At 37.3% G+C, this 23,870-nt stretch overlaps 1 protein-coding gene across 2 annotated transcripts in view; it reads right to left on the bottom strand.

The window, feature by feature from the left end:
• The window catches only part of gudu (Armadillo repeat-containing protein gudu), a 208,131-nt gene that overhangs the window by 169,471 nt on the left and 14,790 nt on the right, over positions 1–23,870 (bottom strand). For both annotated transcript variants that reach the window (XM_083139471.1, XM_083139470.1), the window contains exons 3-5: positions 22,019–22,165; positions 18,538–18,747; positions 13,043–13,291 (exon numbers count right to left, since the gene is read on the bottom strand). In XM_083139471.1, coding sequence (XP_082995597.1) covers positions 13,043–13,291; positions 18,538–18,747; positions 22,019–22,165 — 606 coding nt within the window. The remainder of the gene's footprint in view (positions 1–13,042; positions 13,292–18,537; positions 18,748–22,018; positions 22,166–23,870) is intronic.

Here is a 23,870-nt window from a genome sequence, read left to right as displayed (position 1 = left end):
TGTCAATATGAGAATGCTTGCTATCAGTAATAAAATTTTTATGGTGTTTAACCTAACAGCTGAGGGGGGCAGGGCATTCCACATTTACCTTTGCTAGTACAATAAATATCAATGTTTTTAAGTTATGCAATAATTTTTGACATTATATTCATGTCCATTTCCAAAACTAGATTTAGATTTATATACACAAACAACTCGCTCTTGCAATATATTATCTATTGTGAAAGATTCTCGCATGTTCGCGAAACAGGAAATACACGTCATAGCTTCCGTGAATCGAGCGCAAAATTACTGGAGCACGCAAAATACCGTATGCCAAGAATAAAATATTCCAAATGCAGGCATCATGCACAAATAGAATAATCGGGTTGAATTTACAGTCTAAAACCACCATGTTCTGGCAGCAAGTATCAAAAACATGAGGTTAGGAAATTTTGATAGGGGGTGAGTGAAATAGTTGTTGCAAGTTACCTTTTAAACCCAGTACATGTGTAGGAATATATTGCATATAAGCTGTCTCACTCTCTCCGTATGTGTGTCAGGTAGTCGTGTCGATCGTTAGTTGAATGTCACAGCTTAACCGTACTAGGTAATATTTTTACATGAGGTAAGTTGGCATAATCTGCAAGAGTATATGTTTCAAGCTTCTAGCTGTAGAAGATTAGCTTTAGCCTATTTGCAAAATATAAGTTTGGCTCGTCGAAAGCAACTCAAACAGTGTTGCCAGCTGTAGGTTAATTTTCCCGTTATACAATTGCAAGAGGTAAGTTGCTTATACCCTATCTGGAAGATGTGTCCATGGCTTATGTCGTAGGTTAATTTAGTTTGCAATAGATCTTGTGTGTTGGCCCTTACAAGTAATATAGCTGCCTTTCTGCCTTTGAGTCACCTGTAAGGCTATATGTGAGTGGGCGAGTAAGGTTAGTTTAGTTTACGATAGATCGACCTGTCATGCTATGTACTACTTTCTGCTTTTTGAGTTACCTGTAAGACTATATGTAGGTGGGTGAGTGAGGTTAGTTTAGTTCACGATAGATCACACTTTGAATTTGCTCACACTCTCTCTGTCTGTGTGTCAGGTGGTCGTGTCGATCGCTAGTTGTATGTTACAGCTTAACCCAAACTAGGTAATATTAACTGTACTTCAAAAAAATAAAAATTGTGCGTATCTCATGTCAAACTAGAAATAAAAAAATCAAACATTAAGCATTCATGCAGATTAATTAAGCCGTAAGTTCAAAATTTTGCCCCCCACACAAATCGCATTACATACATACATACATGTGGAAAAACAGAAGTATGCATGTTTTTTCGCTCCCGTGGCGTTACAAAAGCCCCCCTGTAAGTAAGACTAATCGGGGCTGGACCTACAGTTTCAAGAACCACTTGTGCGAGTATCGAACCCTTGAATACAAGGCTGCCACTGCGCCATAGGGGAGGAGGCCCGGTGAGAGGGGGGTAGAGAGCTGGAAACATTGACACCGCTATTGCCAGTTAGCATCTTCTTCATCTTATTGCATACTTATCATCTTATAGAAGATTACGCCGTCAACTTGTAACTTGTAGGTTAGCCTCGCCTGTGAAATATCATATGTTTAAAAAACAAAAGGTTTGTGAAGCAACTAGTCAGTGTTGCCAACTCCTAATTGTAGGATAGCTTCGTCTGTAAAGGTGAAATTTTCTTGGGGTGGGTTGGCAACACTAAACCCCACTTGATGACGTTAAAACAGAAAAATACATTTACTCGTACCGGCTTTTTTCTGCGCTGTAAAACATCGTCAGCACAATAAATAAGGCGCGGAAGGTAGAGAGAAAATTAGTATTAGGTCGTAGTAGATTACACTGAGGCCCCATTGACAGACGATTTCTGCCTTACAGAAAAACATCGTAAAAAAAAAATAGTTTTATAGGAAAATATTGTAAATCATTTCAAAAGTAGGTCACTGAACACAAAGATCTTTTCCCCTTCACACACCACAGTCAATTTCAAATACCACTACAATACAATTTTTGGATCATGAGGAGCAATTTTTACAGAAAAACATCGTAGCAGGGACCCAAAACATCGTAGGAGAGGTCCCGTTAGGTCGTAGCAGGGGGCCAGAGATTTCCTTAACAAAAATAAATTTTGATTATCACACACACACATATTGTAGAAGATCACACATGAGAGTTTTAAAAACAAAACACATCGTGGCAGATTACGCTGAGAGCACAAGGTCGTGGTAGATTACACTGAGGGAGCTTACAGTAAGAGGAGACAGCCGCCTTATAGGAAAATATCGTAAGTCATTTCAAAAATAGGTCAAAAAGCGATGTTAGCATAAGAGTAGGAGGTAAAAAAATAGCTTAAAAACTGATGCCAGAGCTTTTCTTCTGTCTAATTTTCTCTCATTGTAGGTTAGTTTAGCCCGTAAAACGAATTACGCTGAGAGCAGAAGCCTATTAGCAGGTTGTAGTAGATTACACTGAGGGGGGCCTTACAGTAAGAGGGAGGCAGCCTTATAGGAAAATATCGTAAGTCATTTCAAATATAGGTCAAAAGACGATGTTAGCATAAGAGTAGGAGGTAAAAAAATAGCTTAAAAACTAATGCCAGAGCTTTTCTTCTGTCTAATTTTCTCTCATTGTAGGTTAGTTTAGTCCGTAAAACGGATTACGCTGAGAGCAGAAGCCTATTAGTAGGTCGTGGTAGATTACGCTGAGGGGGGTGGGGGGGCCGTACAGTAAGAGAGAGGCAGCCTTATAGGAAAATGTCGTAAGTCATTTCAAATGTAGGTCAAAAAGCAAGATAGCATAAAAAAAAATAGCTTAAAAAGTGATGCCAGAGCTTTTCTTCTCTCCATTTTTTTTCTCTCATTGTAGGTTAGTTTAGCCCGTAAAACGGATTACGCTGAGAGCAGAAGCCTATTAGCAGGTTGTAGTAGATTACACTGAGGGGGCATAGGGGGGGGGCACCTTACATTAAAAAAAAAGCAGCCTTATAGGAAAATGTCGTAAGTCATTTCAAATATAGGTCAAAAAGCAAGGTAAGCAAAATTTGCAGAAGGTAAAAAAATAGCTTAAAAACTAATGCCAGAGCTTTTTCTTCTGTCTAATTTTCTCTCATTGTAGGTTAGTTTAGCCCGTAAAACGGATTACGCTGAGAGCAGAAGCCTATTAGCAGGTTGTAGTAAATTACACTAAGAGGGGGGGGGGCCTTACAATAAAAAAGAGGCAGCCTTATAGGAAAATGTCGTAAGTCATTTCAAATGTAGGTCAAAAAAACGAGTTAGCATAAAAAATAGCTTAAAAAGTGATGCCAGAGCTTTATCTGTCCATTTTTATCTCATTGTAGGTTAGGTTACACCCAAAAACAAAAACCTTGGTGATTTTTCGAGTGAGGAGTTGGCAACACTGCTCATGCCTTACGAGAGAAATCCATTAAGGCGAGAAAAGTAGGTCAAAGGGCAGGTCCAGGACGTACCATTCCACCTACTCATGAAATGCATTAGAATGGGTTTTTCATTGATTTCAATTAGTCTGGACCTAAGTTTATTATCATGTTCCCAAATGGGAACATTGGCGTTTTGCATGAACAATGGTTACAGACAACAAATAACTCGCACAAAAAACTGAAGAGAAATTTTCTTTTCTCACAGTTGTGAGGCAAGATTGTTTTGTAAATTGGTCAACAATGGAAATAAAATCATGCTTATTGTTGGCTACAAGTATATTTGAAATAATTGTTTTTACATTGTTTGTATAACAAAGATCCCGGCTTGTTTTGTGCCACGTTCTGTTAGCAGCTTCTGTTGATTCATGCCGTCTCGTTGTTATAAAATTCAGTCTTTCAACAACTTTTGTACGAACAACATGGCATCGAATAGTTTCCTAACATTGGAAGCAGCTTTTCAGTATTTGAATGAAATTTTAGATGACGATACTGAAGACATTGGAGATGTAGTGGATATTTGTCAGTTGCCTCCAGAAGGAACTGCAGATCTTACCGATGACGAAAAAATTGATTACAACGTTTTGGAAGAAGTGGTTCCTTCAGATGTGTGTGGTGAATTGGTTGTCACAACTAACGTGGAACAATCTACTCCGGAGTCTCTTCAGCCAACCACATCAAGAAAGGCTAAATGGGCATCAAGTAAACAGGTAGAACATCCTTCGTGGAAGAAGTCTACGGTTATAGAAAACAATTCGCTCCATTGCGATGATTCATTTCAGTGCTTATCTGACAAGCACCCAGAATTACTGCCACTGGAACCTATTGAGTTGTTTCATAAAATTTTACCAGAGACATACTTCGAGCATCTATCTTCAATGACATGCCTATATGCAGCTCAAAAGCTCAAAATTGTGTCGTTCACCAAACATGACATAGCTCAGTTCTTTGGTTTGCTTCTAATCAGCGGTTATCACAATGTTCCAAGAGAAGATATGTACTGGTCAACAGCAGAAGATGTGACTGTACCAATTGTCCCAACTGCGATGCCCAGACAGAAGTTTCTGGATATAAATAAATATTTCCACATTATGGACAAGACTCAATTGAAACAAGGGGATAAACTTGAAAAAATTTCACCATTATATGATGAGCTAAACAACAATCTTCAGCAATATGGAATTTTCATAAACAACTCAGCATCGACGAATCAATGGTTCCCTATTATGGACATCATTCTTGCAAGATGTTCATAAAGGGAAAACCGATTCGTTTCGGATTCAAAATCTGGACTCTTAGTTCAAGTGATGGATATCCTTATGTTATGAAAATCTATCAAGGAAAGGAAGAAGATGAATCTAACTCTCCACTTGGGACTAGAGTGGTGACAGCCTTATTGAATGTTGTCACTAATCTTCTGCAAGTTGATGTTTTCTTTGATAATTTCTTTACCTCATACACATTGCTGAAAGAGCTGAAAATAAAGGGGTTCAATAGGTACAGTACGAGAAGGAAGGACTGGTAGATGTCCCTTGGTACCCACAAATGAAATGAAGAAAAAGAAAAGAGGAGAGTTTGACTTTCGATGTGATGGTGATAATTACATGTGTAGATGGAATGATAATTCCGTAGTCACCTTGGCATACAACTACCACACACACTTGCCATTAGGATCTGCAAAGGGGCACTCTAGCCAATCAAAGAAGAGGATTGATGTCCCTGAACCTCACTTAGTACGAAAGTACAATAAAGGAATGGGGGGCGTCGATGTTTTGGACCGTATGCTGTCCAGCTACAGACCTCAGCAGCGAGGGAAAAATTAGTCGTGGAATTTATTTTCCAATGCTTTGAATGTGGCAGTTGTTGCAGCCTGGATTTTTCTTTTCATTTTCAAATGTGTAAACTACATATATTTAAAATTTGGTATTGCTACATTTTCAATAAAACAAATCCTTTTCTCCTTGAGTAAAATTGCACAATGATGTTTTCTCATTTTTATACAATTATGTTATTATATTATGTATTTGTATTAGTATTTTGTATTTAGAAGGTTGTAATGTCTCACTCTCTGTAAGCTTATATGTAATATTTATGTACATTTACTATGCTACTATATAAACGGAAAAGATGCTGGTCCAGTTGAATTATAATTAGAAAACTCTGTAATAATACTTCACATGAAACGCCAATGTTCCCAATTGGGAACACTCCAGTTTACATATAGAGAAAATAAAAAATAACAATTTTTTTGAATAATTCTCTTTAATGTACACCAAAGAGACAAAAATTACTGAAAAACTCATTAATTTCAAATCCAAAGACAATTCGGCATGTAAAAGGTTAAGTCCACTTTATGCATAGTAAAGCAAATTTGGACTGGACCTACAGTTTAAAGTAGGATCCAAACCACTATGTGCCTCCACCGGGTATCGAACCCAGCACGCCTTGAATACAAGGCGACGACGCTACCACTGCGCCATCGGGGAGGCCTGAGGCATAAGGAAAAGAAACGAAACATTGCTTTCTTCCAGTAAGCATTAATTTAGTTTTATCTAACTTGTAGCTTCATTGACTGAAATATTGATTTTACCCATGTGGTATGTCGCCCCTCCTTCCTTCGAAAATTTTTAAGCCCCCCTGTACATTTTGAGGACATCATACACTTCCTCAACATAAGATAACAACATTGTGAGGACGCTAATCACTTGTGCACCAGAAGTAATAAGCCTTGTGAGGACATCATACACTTCTTCAACAGAATATAGTAACCTTGTGGGGACACTACTCACTTGTGCACCAGAAGTAATAAGCCTTGTGAGGACATCATACACTTCATCAACAGAATATAGTAGCCTTGTGGGGACACTACGCACTTTGCATCAGAAGTAATAAACCTTGTGGGGACATCATACACTTCTTCAACAGAATATGGTAACATTGTGGGGACACTACTCACTTTGCATCAGAAGTAATAAACCTTGTGGGGACATCATACACTTCTTCATCAGAAGATAGTAACCTTGTGGGGACACTACTCACTTTGCACAAGAAGTAATAAGCCTTGTGAGGACATCATACACTTCTTCAACAGAAGATAGTAACCTTGTGGGGACACTACTCACTTTGCATCAGAAGTAATAAGCCTTGTGAGGACATCATACACTTCTTCAACAGAATATAGTAACCTTGTGGGGACACTGCTCACTTTGCATCAGAAGTAATAAGCCTTGTGAGGACATCATACACTTCTTCAACAGAGGATAACAACCTTGTGGGGACACTACCCACTTTGCATCAGAAGTAATAAACCTTGTGAGAACATCAAACACTTCTTCAACAGAAGATATCATCCTTGTGGGGACACTACTCGCTTTGGATCGGCAGTAATATACCTTGTGAGCACATAATACACTTCAACAACAAAAAGGTAAGCTTGTGGAGGGAAAAGTTTCTTAAACGTATATCGCATTTCTATCGCGAATTGAAGCCATGACTTCCTTATTTCAAAGCATCCGAGCACATACAGTAAATTGATTGAATTTGTGAGATGTAAATAATGCATAAAAGAATAATATATTATCATAAATTAGAAATGTACATAAATCAATAATAATAATAATAACAGTTACTGTTAGTATTTTCATGGCGTGTAAAGTTACATTTTAGCTTCCTTGAAAAATATATTGACTTTGCCCATGATACACCCCTCCCGCTTCCGCTTGGAACATTTCTACCCTTGAGCGCACTATATATTTCTTCAATGGAAGATAACAACGTTGTAGGGATACTACTCGATTTTCCATCAGAAGTTATATCCCTTGTAAAAGAACTTTTTAAATTATTAACTAATTTAATTTAGTAACACTGTTGAGCCTTGTTTCATGCCTTGGTCAGGATTGTAATGTTTAATTGAATTTAGATAAAAATTAACAGTTAACTTAAAGCAAAGCATGATTCGAAATGTATATAAATTAAACACAAATAGTTTGTGAGAACAATGAAAGATACTTTGCATATATCACATTTTGCATCGTATCTTTCTGGCTTTTTGGGTTAATCGTCACGATTAGATAAAATTGATGAAGGGACACTGGAAGAAAATAATCGAACTCGGAACTTTATTGAATCAATTTCAAGTCCTATATCCCTCTGCAAGATTTCCACATCATGTCACATGGTGGTGGTATTATCATTATTATTATTATTATTATTATCATCATCATCATTATTATTATTTGTAATACGCGTGCTATGTAGCTTTTTACTTTTTGTCTTGATGTTAAAACACAGAAGTTTGCATTTCTACCCAAAATAGAACAACACTCGTCAGTATAATTATTTTGCTAACTTTATTTGTCATTCATTTAATTACATCCACCGTCAGATGTCTCCTATTTCATGTAACATCTGTTTCTCTTTTCCAGTGATTTATTCTCTGCAGGACAAGTATTTACGATTTTTTTTATGAAAAATATAATCGACAAAAACTGCAATAATCGACAGAGACTAAAAGTATTTCCTCTCTTTTATTGTCAAGTACCAACAGGGTAGCATTTTCAAACTTATTTACACATCGGTCCCCACAGCGTCTGTACAGAATCAATCGTGTGTATGGAGTGTATGTGCAAATTTTCATGAATCTAATGGACCTTGTGGGGACCCGAGGCCACCTGATTTCACAGGCCTTGTGGGTACTGGTGTCCCCACAAGGATAGGAAACGTTTTTCTTGTATAATTTGCTCACAATGCAGGTTACTTCTAATTTTCGGGAGTTTATAGTTTTAGTGTGTTATTTGTCACATAATTTCAACGAACACATCAGACTACGACAGTGATTTCCCCCGGTCCCCACAGTGTATGTGCACTAACAGAGTCCCCACAAGGTAGCATATGCACACGTGTACGTGTGTGTGTGTGTGTGTGTGTGTGTGTGTGTGTGTGTGTGTGTGTGTGTGTGTGTGTGTGTGTGTGTGTGTGTGTGTGTGTGTGTGTGTGTGTGTGTGTGTGTGTGTGTGTGTGTGTGTGTGTGTGTGTGTGTGTGTGTGTGTGTGTGTGTGTGTGTGTGTGTGTGTGTGTGTGTGTGTGTGTGTGTGTGTGTGTGTGTGTGTGTGTGTGTGTGTGTGTGTGTGTGTGTGTGTGTGTGTGTGTGTGTGTGTGTGTGTGTGTGTGTGTGTGTGTGTGTGTGTGTGTGTGTGTGTGTGTGTGTGTGTGTGTGTGTGTGTGTGTGTGTGTGTGTGTGTGTGTGTGTGTGTGTGTGTGTGTGTGTGTGTGTGTGTGTGTGTGTGTGTGTGTGTGTGTGTGTGTGTGTGTGTGTGTGTGTGTGTGTGTGTGTGTGTGTGTATTGTACACATTTTTTTCTCACAGAATATATAATTAATTTACAGTATTTTAAATATAAAATAATATTAAGTCTGCTTTCATCACAGAATATATAATTAATTTACAGTATTTTAAATATAAAATAATATTAAGTCTGCTTTCAACAAATAACTTACCTAATCTAATTAGGAAAGAATACATTTTAATATCCTTCGTTACACACTGCAAGAAAGAAATCTTCTAACTCAGAAGAGAGAAAATTTCTAGAAATTGAGGTAATCAAAAATTGAGTATTGGCGTACAAGACGCACCTTGTTTTTCAGACCTATTTTCAAAGGGAAAAAGTGCATCTTATACAGTGGCAAATACAATACATTATTTCCAGAAACTTCTGGTCCTGGGTTCAATCTCTCGTGAAGGTGCAGTGCAGGTTCAGTCTTGATCAACCTAGCTGAGCACAAAGTGGACTTTAAAAAAAACTTCTGGTTCCTACACCATGCCACCATATTAGTTAGCACAAGTCTACTAAATTTTACCTATGTTCTATAACCATTCTACATTTACATCTTGATAATGTTGGTGCAAAAACAGGTGAAACATTGTAGAGTTCACACTATTTTATATATCAATTATACACGATGGGCCTAAAAGAAAGAAAGATTAAATGCTTCATAAATTGAAAACTGTTTGTTTTATCATGAAGCATTTAGTACTGTTTTATAGAGAAAGTCTTCGAGTTGACCAATTCCAGTTTTCATTTGTTTTCGTGACATCAGTCGAGCAATATGGCCGACATGCTGAGACATGATTGGGGAGAACTGGACTATCACATTGATATCTGTCATGTTACAAAAGGGTCATACATAGAACATTTGTAACTTAGCCACATAAACTTCGGGACATGTTCTTCCAACCATGTAAGTATGTCAGCCATGTTATTAAAACTCTTCTTTCTGTAAAATGGAACGGAAGAGGTAATAGAAAGAATACACATAATATGCGATGGAATAGAAATGGAGCAGACATAAACCAGACAGGAAGAATAGAAGAGGAAGTGATGAATAGAGCAAGGAAATCTAACAATGCATGCTACCATCTAAGCCAGACCATTTTTGGAAAAAGGGAAATAAACACCAAAACTAAACTACAAGTGTATAAGTCAGTACTGGACCAAATTTTAATATACGGAAGTGAAAGGTGGCCAGTAAGAGAAAAAAAAGTAAGACAAATAACGACTGTAGAGATGAAATACTTCTGTAGAATAGTAGGTAAAATGAGAAGAGATAGAGTACGTAATGCAAGACCAGAGAAGAATTAAATCAGAAGCCAATAGAAGAGAAACTGACACATAACAATTAAAATTTGGACATGTGGTACGAATGGACAAAGATAGAAAAGCAAAACAACTTATGGAAGCTAGAACAGAGGGAAGGAGATCAAGAGGTAGACCCCGGAAGACATTCAAAAAAGGAATAGAAGAAATAGGACAAAAGAAAGGAAAAGGAATGAGAGAAATGAAGAGGATGGCAAAGGAACGGGCGAGATGGAAGGAGTGGATAGAGGCAACCTGGACACTATGAGGTAAAAGGGGGAAGAAAAAGAAGGAGTTTCTGTAAAACTTTGAAACTGTCTATTTCTGTTAGGGATTGTCCCCTTTTTTAAAGAAATGTCCCGGTATCCCGGAAAATGTTCGCAGGACACCCATTTGTCTCATATTTAGCTAAAGAAATAACGAATTCAAATTTCAAAATCATTTTATACAAGAAATTAATAAAAATTTATAACAAACCTAATTGTATACTCATTACCATTTACCACTCAATCCTCATATTAACTTTGACATAGAATAGCTCATTGTCAATATGTCTAATAACAAGCGACTCATGACTGGCAAAGGCAGCTTTGGTTCACAGCTATCACTTGTTTATTTTCTTGGTCAATCAGAGTGGAGTAGATAATATTCAGGGCTTAGGTGCTTAAAAAGTTTTATTTTATTTCGTCATCCCAAAAAGAAAGTGTTCTTATAGTGGTGATTATTCTAAACAATGAGATTTTATTGCAAGAACTGACAACAAACATGAAGTCTCATGTAAATTGTGCCATTGTACATTTTCAGAATTGCCCACGGCAGGAAGGCAGACATTATCCAGCATATTGAAACCTAGAAACACAAACTTCAAGTTCCATCTTCTTGTAAAATAACTTTAAGTAGTTATTTCTTCAAAAAAGATACAGTACAAGAAGACAAAGTAATTGCAGCAGAGTTAACAGTTGTGTATCATACCATTAAGCACCACCAATCAATTACTACTACTGACTGTAATAACAAATTTTTCCATACGATATTTCCCGATTCATTAATTGCTGAAAAGTTTTCTAGTGCTAGAACCAAATCTACAGCCTTGATAAAATATGTGATCACTCACAACTCTGTGAAAGATGCTATTAATGATATAAACAACGAAGGAAAGTTTTATTCTATTTCCACTGATGCTTCAATCACGGCAACGAAAATATATTTCCTGTTGCTGCACAATATTTCACACCTAACAACGGGATGGAAATAAAATTGCTGCGAGTTGGTTCGCTAAAAAATTAAACATCAGATTCCATTGTTGAACTTTACACTAACACAGTTCAGTCTTGTGGTTTGCATTGATTGGATTGATTTGTTGTTTTAAGTCCACTTTATGCACAGTAAGGCTAATCGGGACTGGATATACAGTTTAAAGTGGGATCCGAACCACTATGTGCCTCCACCGGGAATCGAACCCGGGACCCCTTGGTTACAAGGTGACGACACTACCACTGCGCCATCGGGGAGGCAGTCTTGCAGTTTGGATGCTAAGAAGTGCAACACATTCTGCGGATAAATTGCAATACTAATTTTGGTGGTCAAGAGTGCCGCGGAACCAACAATATATACTTTACATTGAAAGGTACTTTAAATGATGCCATGGAGGAGATTGGCTGCCCTGCTCATCTATTGCACAATACAGTGCATACCGCTGCTGATACTTTGTTAACAGATGTTGAAGTTATAGTAATGATAACATTTTCCCATTTTTCAATATATACTGTACGGAATGAACTAATGAAAGAGTTTTGTGAATTTGTTGGAATTCACTATCAAACAGTTCTCCCTCATTCCAAGACACGTTGACTTTTGTTGGTTCCTGCTCTTGAAAGGGTGAAGTTGTTTGATGCTTTGAAATCATACTTCCTCACACACGAAAATGCTCCTGCGATTTGAGTTAATTTTTTTTCTTCTCCCCTAAGTGAAGCCTATTTTTATCTTGTACACAGCTTTGTTCATGTACTGACTGTAAAGATAATGGAAATTGAAGGGAAAGACAAGAGCATTATTGAAGTTCTGTCTACACTTAAAGAAACAAAGAAGATAATCAATGATTGTTATGAAACAAACTTTCTCCCTATCAGCGTGAAGAACATTTTAAATTCAGAAAACATTTCTCCTAAGATAAGTGAGCGGTTCTTGGCTGAAGCAAGAAAGTTGTATAAAGTTGGACATGATTATCTGGAAATTTTGGATCAATGAAATTATGAAATAGGAACTGTTTACATGGATGCTTCTTAATAATCCAACAACTTGGCAAGAGGTGGAAGAAACATCCACTTTTTTTATTGAGAAAAACTTGGAAATTAAAGACAATGATCTTTTCAGCCAATACGGGAATCTTCGTGAACTTGTGAAAAATGTGAAAAAAGACAATGAGAAATGGAGAGCAATGTCCAGCCAGCAGAAGTAGTGAACATATTTTCAGATTTGTGAATTTAAGTGTCAGTATTCGGAGTTGTTATTAATTTTGCGATATCTTTTCAGTATCTCTGCACACAACGCACATGTGGAACAAATATTTTCTATGATCACTGTTCAGTGTACCAAAGAACAAAATCGGCTGGACTTAACGACAGTGGAAAGCATATTACAAGTTCTAGTAAATGAGAATAAGTCATGTTCTGAATTTTATAGTAATGCATTGTTAAAAAAGGTCCTCTTAAAGGACGCCAAGAGTTCACTCTAATATTTATATAATTTGCCAAAATGTTAAAAATTGGGGATTGACAATGCTTTAAACAGCAATTGATTTTGTAATGTTTAAAAATGTTATAAAAAATAAATTTAACAATATCCATGTCTATATAATCTGTATGTCCCATTTTTATTTTTTTTTAGAAATCTGGCAATCCTATGTTAGAATCACCCTGTATTGTATATGTATTTACCAATTTGATTGTTCCAGCAAATAAAAAAATAATAATAATTACCACAGAAGCACATTCCTGGATTGTTCCAACAATAGGCACAACTACTTGGACGTGGCATGATTTTAACAGCCTGGCGAGAAGCCGAATGCATCCAGCCTGCTTGATAGCCATCTTGTTCTTCTTGGACTTTGAAAGTGACCACAGAGCAGTTGCACCTGCTCGAGCTACTTCCACCAACTCTTTCTGGTCAACTGATAGTTTACTAGCTGGAGTAGTAAGGGCAACATTATCAACATCCAGAAGATCAACCTCAAAGAGAAACAACAACAAATCAATTCCAGTATAAATACGGCATTACAGATTATGACAACATGCAGTGTGTCCGGCTTAAAAGTATAAGAAAAATTAATAACTTGTAAGTTTATTAAGATATTTCCATACAGTTTTCTTCTACCTATAAAGTAACTCAAAACATTTTTTTACATACTTGATACACTTCGATATGTGCACCATTAGTTGCATGACAGATGTTCAACCTATGTTCAAACTCTGTTCATGTGTTGTACAGTATTACTGGAGTCACATTCCGGATTGCAGCACAAATGTGACATCATAGATCAGGAAGGTCACGAACTTGTGTTTAATACACTTGAGACTTTACAAAACTCCACAGAAAAAAAAAAATCAAGCGCAGTAATGTCCAGGGATCTAGGTGGCCAAGCGATAGGAGCATCTTTCCCAATCCAGGTAAAAAGGTAAAAAAGGTAAAGTGCTCCCCTGTGCTTAACACCATGCCATGAAGGCGTATAGGGGGTGTGGGGGTAACGCCCCACACTTTCTTGATCCAGTCGTGAGTAGGGGTGATGTGATCAGCATCATGCCCCTTACTGCCTTTACCCCCCAGGGTTTTCCGCAGGTACTCATGTTATTTGATGCTGGGTGGGTGCCGGGGCCACTTTTAACATTACAAAAGTTCCCGGATTTGAACCGGCCGGGGATCGAACCCGGGACTTTTAGCACGGTAATCAGACGCGTTACCGACTAGAGTGAGGCCACACTAATCCCGGTTGGGGGAATGCATTTATGGCAGTGACCCGCTGTTGCTGCATTTACCTACGAAGGAACTTGCTGTCTTTAAAACCCTCCTCCCCGAAGCAGCCAGCAGGAAAACAGGATTACGTCAAAATATCCTTTCTGTGCTGTGAATGGAAGCCGGTTCTTATCTAACTACTCTAACAGCAGTTTGCAGGAGCATGTTCTGCTTCGCTCCGTCCACAACCTTTCTCCCACTCTGCCATTATGTGCAACCTTGCTCCAGAGATTCCTGAGATAGAGTATAATTGAGTGTTGCAAGTGTTAGATAGCCCTACATTCTGACTTGGGCACCGTGGAAAATCTTGAAACACTAAGGGCACCGTGAAACAAAAAAGTTTGGGAACCACTGGTCTAAGGAATCCAACACTTCTTGCATGTAATGACACGGTGCTCTCTCTTGCTGGAAGATTATATCAGGTGGAAGCTGAAGTACAGCATACAATTGCAACATATTCTTGCACTGACAGTTCGTTCTGCGAAGAAGAATGGGTCTATGGTCCTATTCTTCATCAATGTGTACCATACATTCAACTTGGGAGAATCATGTTGGATGCACATGCGCAACCTAACGAGTGCTGATGTTTTGCAAGCATGGTAAAAAAAAAAAAAAAAAAAAATTGAGATTATCTTTCAAACTGCATACGGCTTATTGATGTTGGTTAAATATTACATTTTATGATTTTTTCTTTTATTATACTTTTAAGCTGGACACACTGTATATGAGAAATGAAACAAAATCTCATAAAACACTAAGTTATCGATAGGTTAATGTGAAATTTTGAGGGTCAAACAGGGATGACATCTTTGTCTTTGGTATTCTGTGTGACTCCTCTACCACTCAGGTACTAAGCCAACCTCTAGTTTCATCCCAAATTCCTCTGCTTGGATCTCTGTAGGCCCATTCCCTGGAATTCTGCAACATCAGATTGCCTGTGGATCCCCTAGACATGGGACTACAGTGCCATCTCCCTGCAACTGAGGGAAACATTTCATCAAAGTTTGGTTCTGGAGGTTGGCTTGGCAGATCAAAGACCCAGATTAGTACCTGGTTGAGCCTCAAATTTTCACAAACTTTTCAATGAGTTAATATCGTACTCTATACGGATCGATTGATATAAGTGTACTGGTTTATTTTGTTAAAATTCTTGTAAAACTATAAGTTTTAAATATACCTATTAAATACAATGGAACCCTGATTTTATGTTCCCAGATTTTACATTTTCCTGCATTATACATACAATATTCATGGTCACAACATAGTAAAATGTCATAAGATTTTCCTTGATTTTGCATTTTCCAGCACTTTACGCTTCTTTAACTCAGTCCCCTGAAAAACGTAAAATCGAGGTTCCACTGTAGCCTAAAATTTAGTGCTGAATTTTTTTTTTGCCATTCTGTTATTATTTTTATGTTCAAACATACAAATCATGTGCTCTAATTTTGTAAAATAAATATACAGTTCCTTTTTCAAAGCAAAATCCATTGCAGTCACCTGGTTACACACATTAATTAAGAACAATAAACAATATAATGAATTGGTAGAATACAGGTTTTCACTTATTGGTAAATTTTATTTATTTTATATTGATACTTTATTGGTATCAGCTAAAATTTTATATCAGTCCATCCCTATTAATATTAATCCTGTGTGTGTCAACAAGTTATTATAATAGCTTTAATTCGGTTATAAACCATGGTCTAAAATTTTGGAAAGTCTTTTGCATAGCATTGACCTTAATACATTTGAGTATAATTATGAAATAATTCATTCTTTACTACAACTGTCACAGGCTTCCAAGAGAGGTCTGTAAGTGCTCCACTGTGCTTTGCACCACACCATGTAGGCGTATAGAGAATGTGGGGTTAGAGCCACACACTTTCTTGATCTCGGCCGAACTAGGGGTGATGTGATCAGCACCATGCCCCTGGCCGCCTTTACCCCCCAGGTACCCACTTTATATGATGCTGGGTGGGCGCCGGAGCCACTTGAACAAGTTGAAAAGATCCTGGTTCTCCCCTGCCGGGAATCAAACCCGTGTGTTTCCAAGAGAGGAACAAGTAGATAAACTAGCTTTGGTTGAGCAACAACCTTTTGAGGGGCTGGGCCTACCAAGCAGCTTTTGTATACATGGTGTATGGTCAGTGCATCAAGTCCCACCACTCCGTATCCTGCCTTTCAAGACCTGGGACCCGTCAAGTATTTGAGCGACTCTCGCTGAGCAAGATTTTCGCTCGTTGAGCAGACAGATCATTTACTTGACACTGTTTGCTCATTGATCAAAATATCAGGTCCTTTGAATAATCTGTGATCAATGTGGCTGGACAAGTGGACAAGATTTCAGTGTTTGCAAAGCTGTTAATTATGGAAATACAATAGTTGATGTGAACAAAACTATCGAAATTTTCATTTTCACACCCTTGCACAACTTTCCAAAACTATGGTGTGTATTTAATATTTATTATTTGGAATATAATTAAGCCTTGTTTCCATATTAAAAACAATAAGTTGCTGACCAAGGCAGTTTATTAAGATAAAAACACTTAACGCGTAACGTTTCAACCCTGTATCAGGGTCTTCCTCAGACGAAGAACTCTTCTTGTTTTTATTATTTGGAATAAACAACACTTTCATTCTAGTACAATTTCAAAAACTGGAATATTACATAACCTTCTGTTACTTGAACTTCCTCTGTAATTACGCTATATCGCAAGCTGTTCATCATAAATATTTCCTCATTGATCACCACCCTGCCATCATCATAAAGTTTTCCTCCTCTTCCCCTTTGCCTCACGAGATCGAAACACAAAAACTCTATATTCTGTGGCTTGAAACTTGTGGCGAGCAAGTTTCAAGTTCGTTCAGTGATCAAGTGAACAGCGCTTGCGGAGCGACGCCTATTTGGCCGTCAAATAGCTGAGCGATCATGTTGCTCGCTGAGCTCTCAGATACTTGACATGCCCCAGAGTCTGCTATTAAATCCCCGACTGTTCTCACATTGCTGAGTCAAAAAACAAAATTTTGGAGATCCCACCGGGGATCAAACCCAGGACCACTTGCACAAAAAGCAAGAGCATTAACTACAGGGTGAGTCAGAAATATGTCTAAATGTTTGAAGTAAATGTAGTGTGTTACTGTACACTGTAGGTAGGTGGAAATGGTGAATGGTATATTAAACTTGAAACTTCATTTTATCATTTCAGATAAGAGCCACGTTCCCAAGCTTATGTTATTATCCAAGATGGCACTGAATATGCAGCAGCAAGTTCCAGTCGCAGCGTGAGCTATTGAATAAAAGATTGATCGTGAGGCCATTAAGACTGGTGAGACATGATTTCAAACTAACATTGTTGCCGTCAACTGTGGGAAAGCGGAGAAAATGGCTGCTTACAACGGGAAACTTCCAGAGAGAAAAGAAAACATCCAGAAAAGTCCTGGAAGGACTTGCAGTAGCACCGATGCAGCAACTGTTAATGCTGATCAGTACTGTGATATCCTTCATGAACTTGTGGTGCAAAGTAATGAAAATGAACATTGCTTATTCCGACAGGATGGTACATCACTTCACTATGTCATTGCAGCAAGGGAAAATTTGGATCGCGAATTGCCAGACAGGTGGCTGGGAAGGGACCTACAGAATGGCCAGCCCACTCTCACAGCCTGTGACTGTTGGCTGTACGGTTATTTGAAGAAGAAAGGTTTACGCACGGAAAGCAGGAGACATCGCCACACTGAGAAAAGCATTTGAGGAATAAATTCTTGCCATTCCAGTGGTCATGTATCGTAAAGCAAACTGCGCTATCTATTTCCCATTGACACAATAATGTCATCACACGATACTATCAAATGTGTAGCCATATTTCTGACTTACCCTGCATTAGGCTACACGCAAATATATACTTCGGTTTTTTTCTTAATTTGAATCTTAAATTGTGGGTGCGTCAGCACTTAGGCTATTTTGCACCCATCACACTATATGAGGCCCAGCCCCTTGTCATAACAAAAATAAAAGCGTGTCTGAAAACTAAAATATCCTTACCTGGTTTAAAAGCTGAGGCTGTAAAGGGGCACTCAGCACAAATAAGGAAAAAACACAGGACAACACACACACATAGTCCTACAAAGATTACACTGGTTGTAGATCCAGATGCCAGAGCCTCATTAGTCTGCAAAATGCAGTCTAGGGTGATCTATGTGGAAGTGAGGTTGACAATTGGGTGTACTATGTGGAAGGTTCCACCCTTACACCTCATATATATACATATGTACTTTGAGAAAATTTACATAACACAAGATCAATACAAGAAATTACAGGATTAATTTTTAGTTTAGAATTCGAAGAAAAGTAAAAATAAGTTACTGAAAGAAATTGTTGACATAGCAGGAACTTTATTTTAAAAGATGGAAACAGAAATTTCTGATAGATCTCTCCCAGCCATGACAAAAGAGAACATTGACTTACCAATTTAGGAATCCCTCCGAATTCTCTAAACTGTTTTCTAGCTTGCCGAACATTTGCGATATTGGCCAATGTATCTGAACCAATGATCTGAAGCTCCTTTGATGCCTCTGACAGAACATTAACCAGAATTGGTACACCTCCCAAGTCTGTGATATTGTAGCGAATATTTTCATTCTTAGTTATTTCTTTCAAAATTAGGAGGGCTGCTATCTGGAAAGAAAGAAAAAATTGTAATAATTTAGATCTGTTTAAAATATTGGTCAGTATTAGTGTGTTCCTATTCTAGTACAATTGTACGCATCAATTTACCAAGAGTTATGTTTCAATATATTTAAGAATTACATCAAAATATTAAAATACATGTTATGTAATCACAAAATCTAGTTTTTTTAATGCAAAATTGGTACAAAATAAAACATAAGTTAGAATTTTGTGAAGTTTTCAGGATAACTATACTCAGTGAAAGTCTCGTGCAGCATTTTTTGGACCCCAGGGAAGATCAAAATGATGGAAAAGTATTGGCTGGTATTGGTAAATAAATTCCAACCGATACTTTCCAATACTGATACCACCAGTATTAGCCAATACCGATACATTAGCATCAGTATCGGCTCAGCCCTATTCAAGATCAGTAAATTAATCACGTAACTCTTCAAGTTAATAATGATTTCTTTTTCTATTTCAATACATTAACTGTGGCTATGAGAATAAATGAAAATTAGATTAAATTTATGACTAAGAAATGTAACAAAACTTGGCCTAGACTTTAACTTTGAAGATTTGGTGGTGAGATAATGAGCCCAGTGTTCAAATTACCACTTTCACTATCCAACACGTGCAATTTTGCTGGATGTTGAATTCTTTTGTTTATGGATTGGATTCATCTGCACATGTAATGCACCTTGCACTGACATTCTGAAAGGTACAAATTTACAAATTGACAATGAAACAGTAAAAACATTATTTTAAATAAAAGCACAATATACAGGGTGTTTCCATGATGTTGATTCAAACTTGCTGGGTGGATGGAGACTGACCCAAGTACCAATATGAGATAAAGAACCTCGGTCCACAAATGCACCATTAAAAAGTTATGAGCCAAAACTATTTTGGGCTTTATATGACAGTGGAATAAGACAACTGAAAGATGTGGCTTGTAGATTTAATACAGACATTACCACATTATGATGAAAACATTACAGTAATTGTTCAAAATGGCAGCTCCAGCAATGCAAGAAGCTCCATCGTATCCACTCTGGAGTTGTTCTGACGATGTAGCAAGTATTCTTGCCAACAGGTCCTCCTCACTCAAACGATTGACGATTTGGTGCTGAGCCGAGGGACACCCTTTGCATCCCCTCCTGGCAAGAATCCTTGCTGCCTGTGATATCGTCAGAATCCGAAAGTATGCTTTCCAGTGTTGTCATCTTCACATTATTTACCTGAATATTTTACTAATACATAGGTGAAACACTGTTTCTTTTCTTGTTTGTTTTCAATTATTTGCACACACATACAGATCCCCTACATACAGATGCTACTTGCATCAACACCTATTTGTGACACAATTGTATCACAGTAAATTGTACAATATCTTGTGGATCCAAATGTTCCACACAACCTGCAATATATATATATTGCTATTGGTGAGTGATATTTGGTATTTTAGTGACAAAATTTAAACCTAACTTCTTGCGATGGTATCGTGCCTGTATAGACACTGGGGGGCCACCATTTTGAACAATTACTTTAATGTTTTCATCGAAGAGTGCTACGATACTCTGTAGTAGTGTTCGTATTAAATCTACTAGCCACATCTCTCAGTTGTCTTATACCACTGTCATAGGCACCCGCAAATTACTTTTGGCTCATAACTATTTAATGGTGCATTCCGGACCGGGGTTCCTCATCTCATATTGGTACTTGGGTCAGTCTCCACCCACCCAGCAAGTTTGAATCAAGATCACGGGAACACCCTGTATACCTTTCATATTTTAAAAGGGATACATTAAATTTCTTGTATTTTTTTTTACTTTACTTCACATGAAATTTAATATCCCCATTTTTTATATATGAATGGTATATATTGTGCTTTTATTTAAAATAATATTTTTAGTGGAGTACAAAAATAAACTATAGTCCTTTTTCATTTCCTTTTTTTGGAAGATGAAGTACAGCAAATAATATTCCCATTTGTTTCAATGACATCTTCCTTGAAATAACTTTACCGTATTCCATAGCTTCCTGCCACTTTTACCTGGCTTTGCCATTTCACTGACACTCAATATTGTCATCACTGATACACACTGTTAAAAATATTCCAAAAAACTTCACAATAAAAGTCTAAATCTAGCAGATATGTACACTTTCAACTCAATAGGCATGCCACTTACAATGCGTTTGTTACTGCTTAAGCTGGGATCACATTGTTGCAAAAAATCGCTGCAACATGCTCCCAACACTCATGGGGAAGGTAAGGTAGAAGGCGCTTGTTCTTTCTTTCCTCTAAGCTGCACCAAATAGACAAGTGTTGAATGTTTCGTTTATGGAAAATACGGTCGTACAAGATATTTGTTTTCTTGTCAATCAAGGGACCAAGGAAAATGCTTCTTTAAAAAGGGAAAAAAGGGAATATAGGCTGAAAAACTAGTCAATAAAGCGACCAGAAAGGAAAATGTATTTAAAAAAGGGAAAAAAAGGGAATGTGAGCTGAAAAAAGGGAAATCCAAACCATATAATCTTGTTGGTGGAAGGTAATTATCAATACTGTTGTTATTTATTCCATGATCTGTGTTGAAAAATAAAAAAAAGGAATTCCCTTTAAAATCCAGTCTCTAAAAATAATGAAAGATGGTGTATTTTTTATGATGCCAAGGATCTTAATAGTTTTTCTTGTATGTACGCATTGCTTGCATGATAGAATTATTTTCCTGTAGTTTACGGTTATTACAAGCATAAGAAAACAGTTTTTTCTTTGTGAAACGTTCTCCTGAAACATCACAAAGAAAAAACTGTTTTCTTATGCTTGTAATAACCGTAAACTACAGGAAAATAATTCCAAGGATCTTATTTTTCTTGAATTAAATATGGTGTTTCTCTAGTCTTTTTAATCTATCCATTGCATTTTATACAATTTAAGCATTTACAAATCACTTATGTTTCTGTCTATTGCACTCTTCCCACACATTAGGTATGATCAACTTCGCCACAATGTTTGTCATTTTGATCATAAGAGGTTTAACTGACTGATCATGTGATACAGTGATTGGAAATTTTAAAAAAAAAAAGTTTAAATGATTTTTCCAGTATATATGAACTCAATATTACCATGTTCTATCATTATATCTCTAATTTTTTGTGCTGTACTATCCTATTTATATCTATTTATTAAAAATTGGCAATATTTGTTAAAAAGATAAAGTGGAATACAATAATGCTGGAAAGTTGTTAACCTCATAAAATGAAGAGCAATACCACAAACCTTGCATTTAAGATCATCCGTTTCAAGAAGATTTATCAGAACTTCCAAGCCACCAACATCTCGAATTGCTTCTTGACATATTTCTGCTGAAAGATTCTGGTCCTTGAGACAGCACAAAGATATAAGGGTTGCTGTTGCATTACCAGACTGAAAAAAAAAACATAAATAGCATTCATATAATTTGAAAAACTATATTTATACATTATCAAAAACACTGAGACACACTCAAACTTATTGTTGTACAAATATGTAAAATTACATTGAAAAAATCAGTTGGACATGAAAATTTTTCTCTTTGTATTACTGATAACTTGATATAGGGAACTCAACAACAATTCTTGAACTTTCGCACAGTTTCAAAAATATATGGAAATTGATTGATTGATTGATTTCCTTTATTTTACTTAGCTTTTTGTGCCACTTTTGGCTAATTTACGAAGATCGGGATGAGTGATAATATGATGAAATTGATGAATGGACACTCACAAACATCCATGCCCAGGCTGGGATTCGAACCCAGGATCTCTGGCATCGTAGCATGCTGTACTAACCACTCTGCCACGGGGGCCGGCAATATATGGTTATGTAAGCTAGCTAGGGCTGATGTCCAGATATTATTAGACTATTTAAATCAAGGAGACTTAGGTGATCAGGCTGTGTGGCACGGATGGGAGAGGAAAGAAGAGTTTGCAGGATTCTTGTTGGGAAACCTGATGGTAAGAGGTCAAGACGAAGATGGAGTGACAACGTTGAGATGGACCTAAAGAAATCGGTAAGGATAGAAAAGATTGGATTGATCTTGCGTAGGATAGGGACAGATGCAATGCTTGTGTTCATGCAGCCATAAGCATTTGGGTTTAAGAAGGCTAGAGAGTTAGTTATACATCACAAATGTGCATCTAAATTCAATTTTATTGAAGCAGGCACATGTAAGACAACAGAAATATTTTGAAATCAAAACAAGATATTCACATTCTGTTTTGGTAAGATAACCATAACCATATGAGGAGCACACAATAACGTATGTTTTTACTTCACAACAAAGTTATTTATGTTTTTTTAAACAAATTGGTGCCAGAAACAAGTTAGGTCTAATTGTCACTAAAATACCAAATATCACTCACCAATAACAATATATAGATCGCAGGTTTGTATGAAACACTCTGATGCATAAAATATTGACACAATGGTGTCACAAATAGGTGTTGATGCAAGTAGCAAATATTGCTCCTTTCCCTTATCTAGAGTATCTGCATGTGTGCCAATAATTGAAAAGGAACAAGAAAATAAACATATTACACCCATGTACTACAGCTCCTGTCCAGTCTTACAGCAGGTGGCCTACATGCTGGCAAGGGAAGTGGGGAGCAGGGAAGCAACCAATCCAGCCTGTAGAATGAGGTTGGGGCAGCACCTCCTCCCCTTGACGTCATAACTCTTGGCACTACGGTTGTTGTCTGGTTGGTCTGCTGCATATTCCCCGCTCCCCACTTCCCTTGCCAGCATTAGGGCCACCCGCCGTAAGACTAGACAAGATGTATAGTAAAATATTCAGAGAACTGGATAAATAATGTGAAGATGGCAACACTGGAAAGCATACATCATGGTGCTGCTGTATCTACATCATTATAAAAATTACAGCAGTATATTATGAATTATGTAAAATGTATTCCTTTATAAACCTGCAAACTCTATCTTGCACTTATGGTATAAGGGGTAGCCCTTTCCCAAATGTCGATCTCCGACCCTAGACTGCATTTTACACACTAACAAGGCTCTAGCATTTGGACTCGCAGCCAGTGGGACTCCTGTTGTATCATCGATATATGTTTGTGATTGTTCCTTCGTCCAT

This window comes from Lepisma saccharinum, chromosome 17 (assembly GCF_977018435.1).
Source record: "Lepisma saccharinum chromosome 17, izLepSacc3.1, whole genome shotgun sequence".
NCBI classification, from domain to species: domain Eukaryota; kingdom Metazoa; phylum Arthropoda; class Insecta; order Zygentoma; family Lepismatidae; genus Lepisma; species Lepisma saccharinum.
The sequence above is the reverse complement of the archived record's forward strand: the minus strand, read 5'-3'. Positions and strand labels throughout refer to the sequence as shown.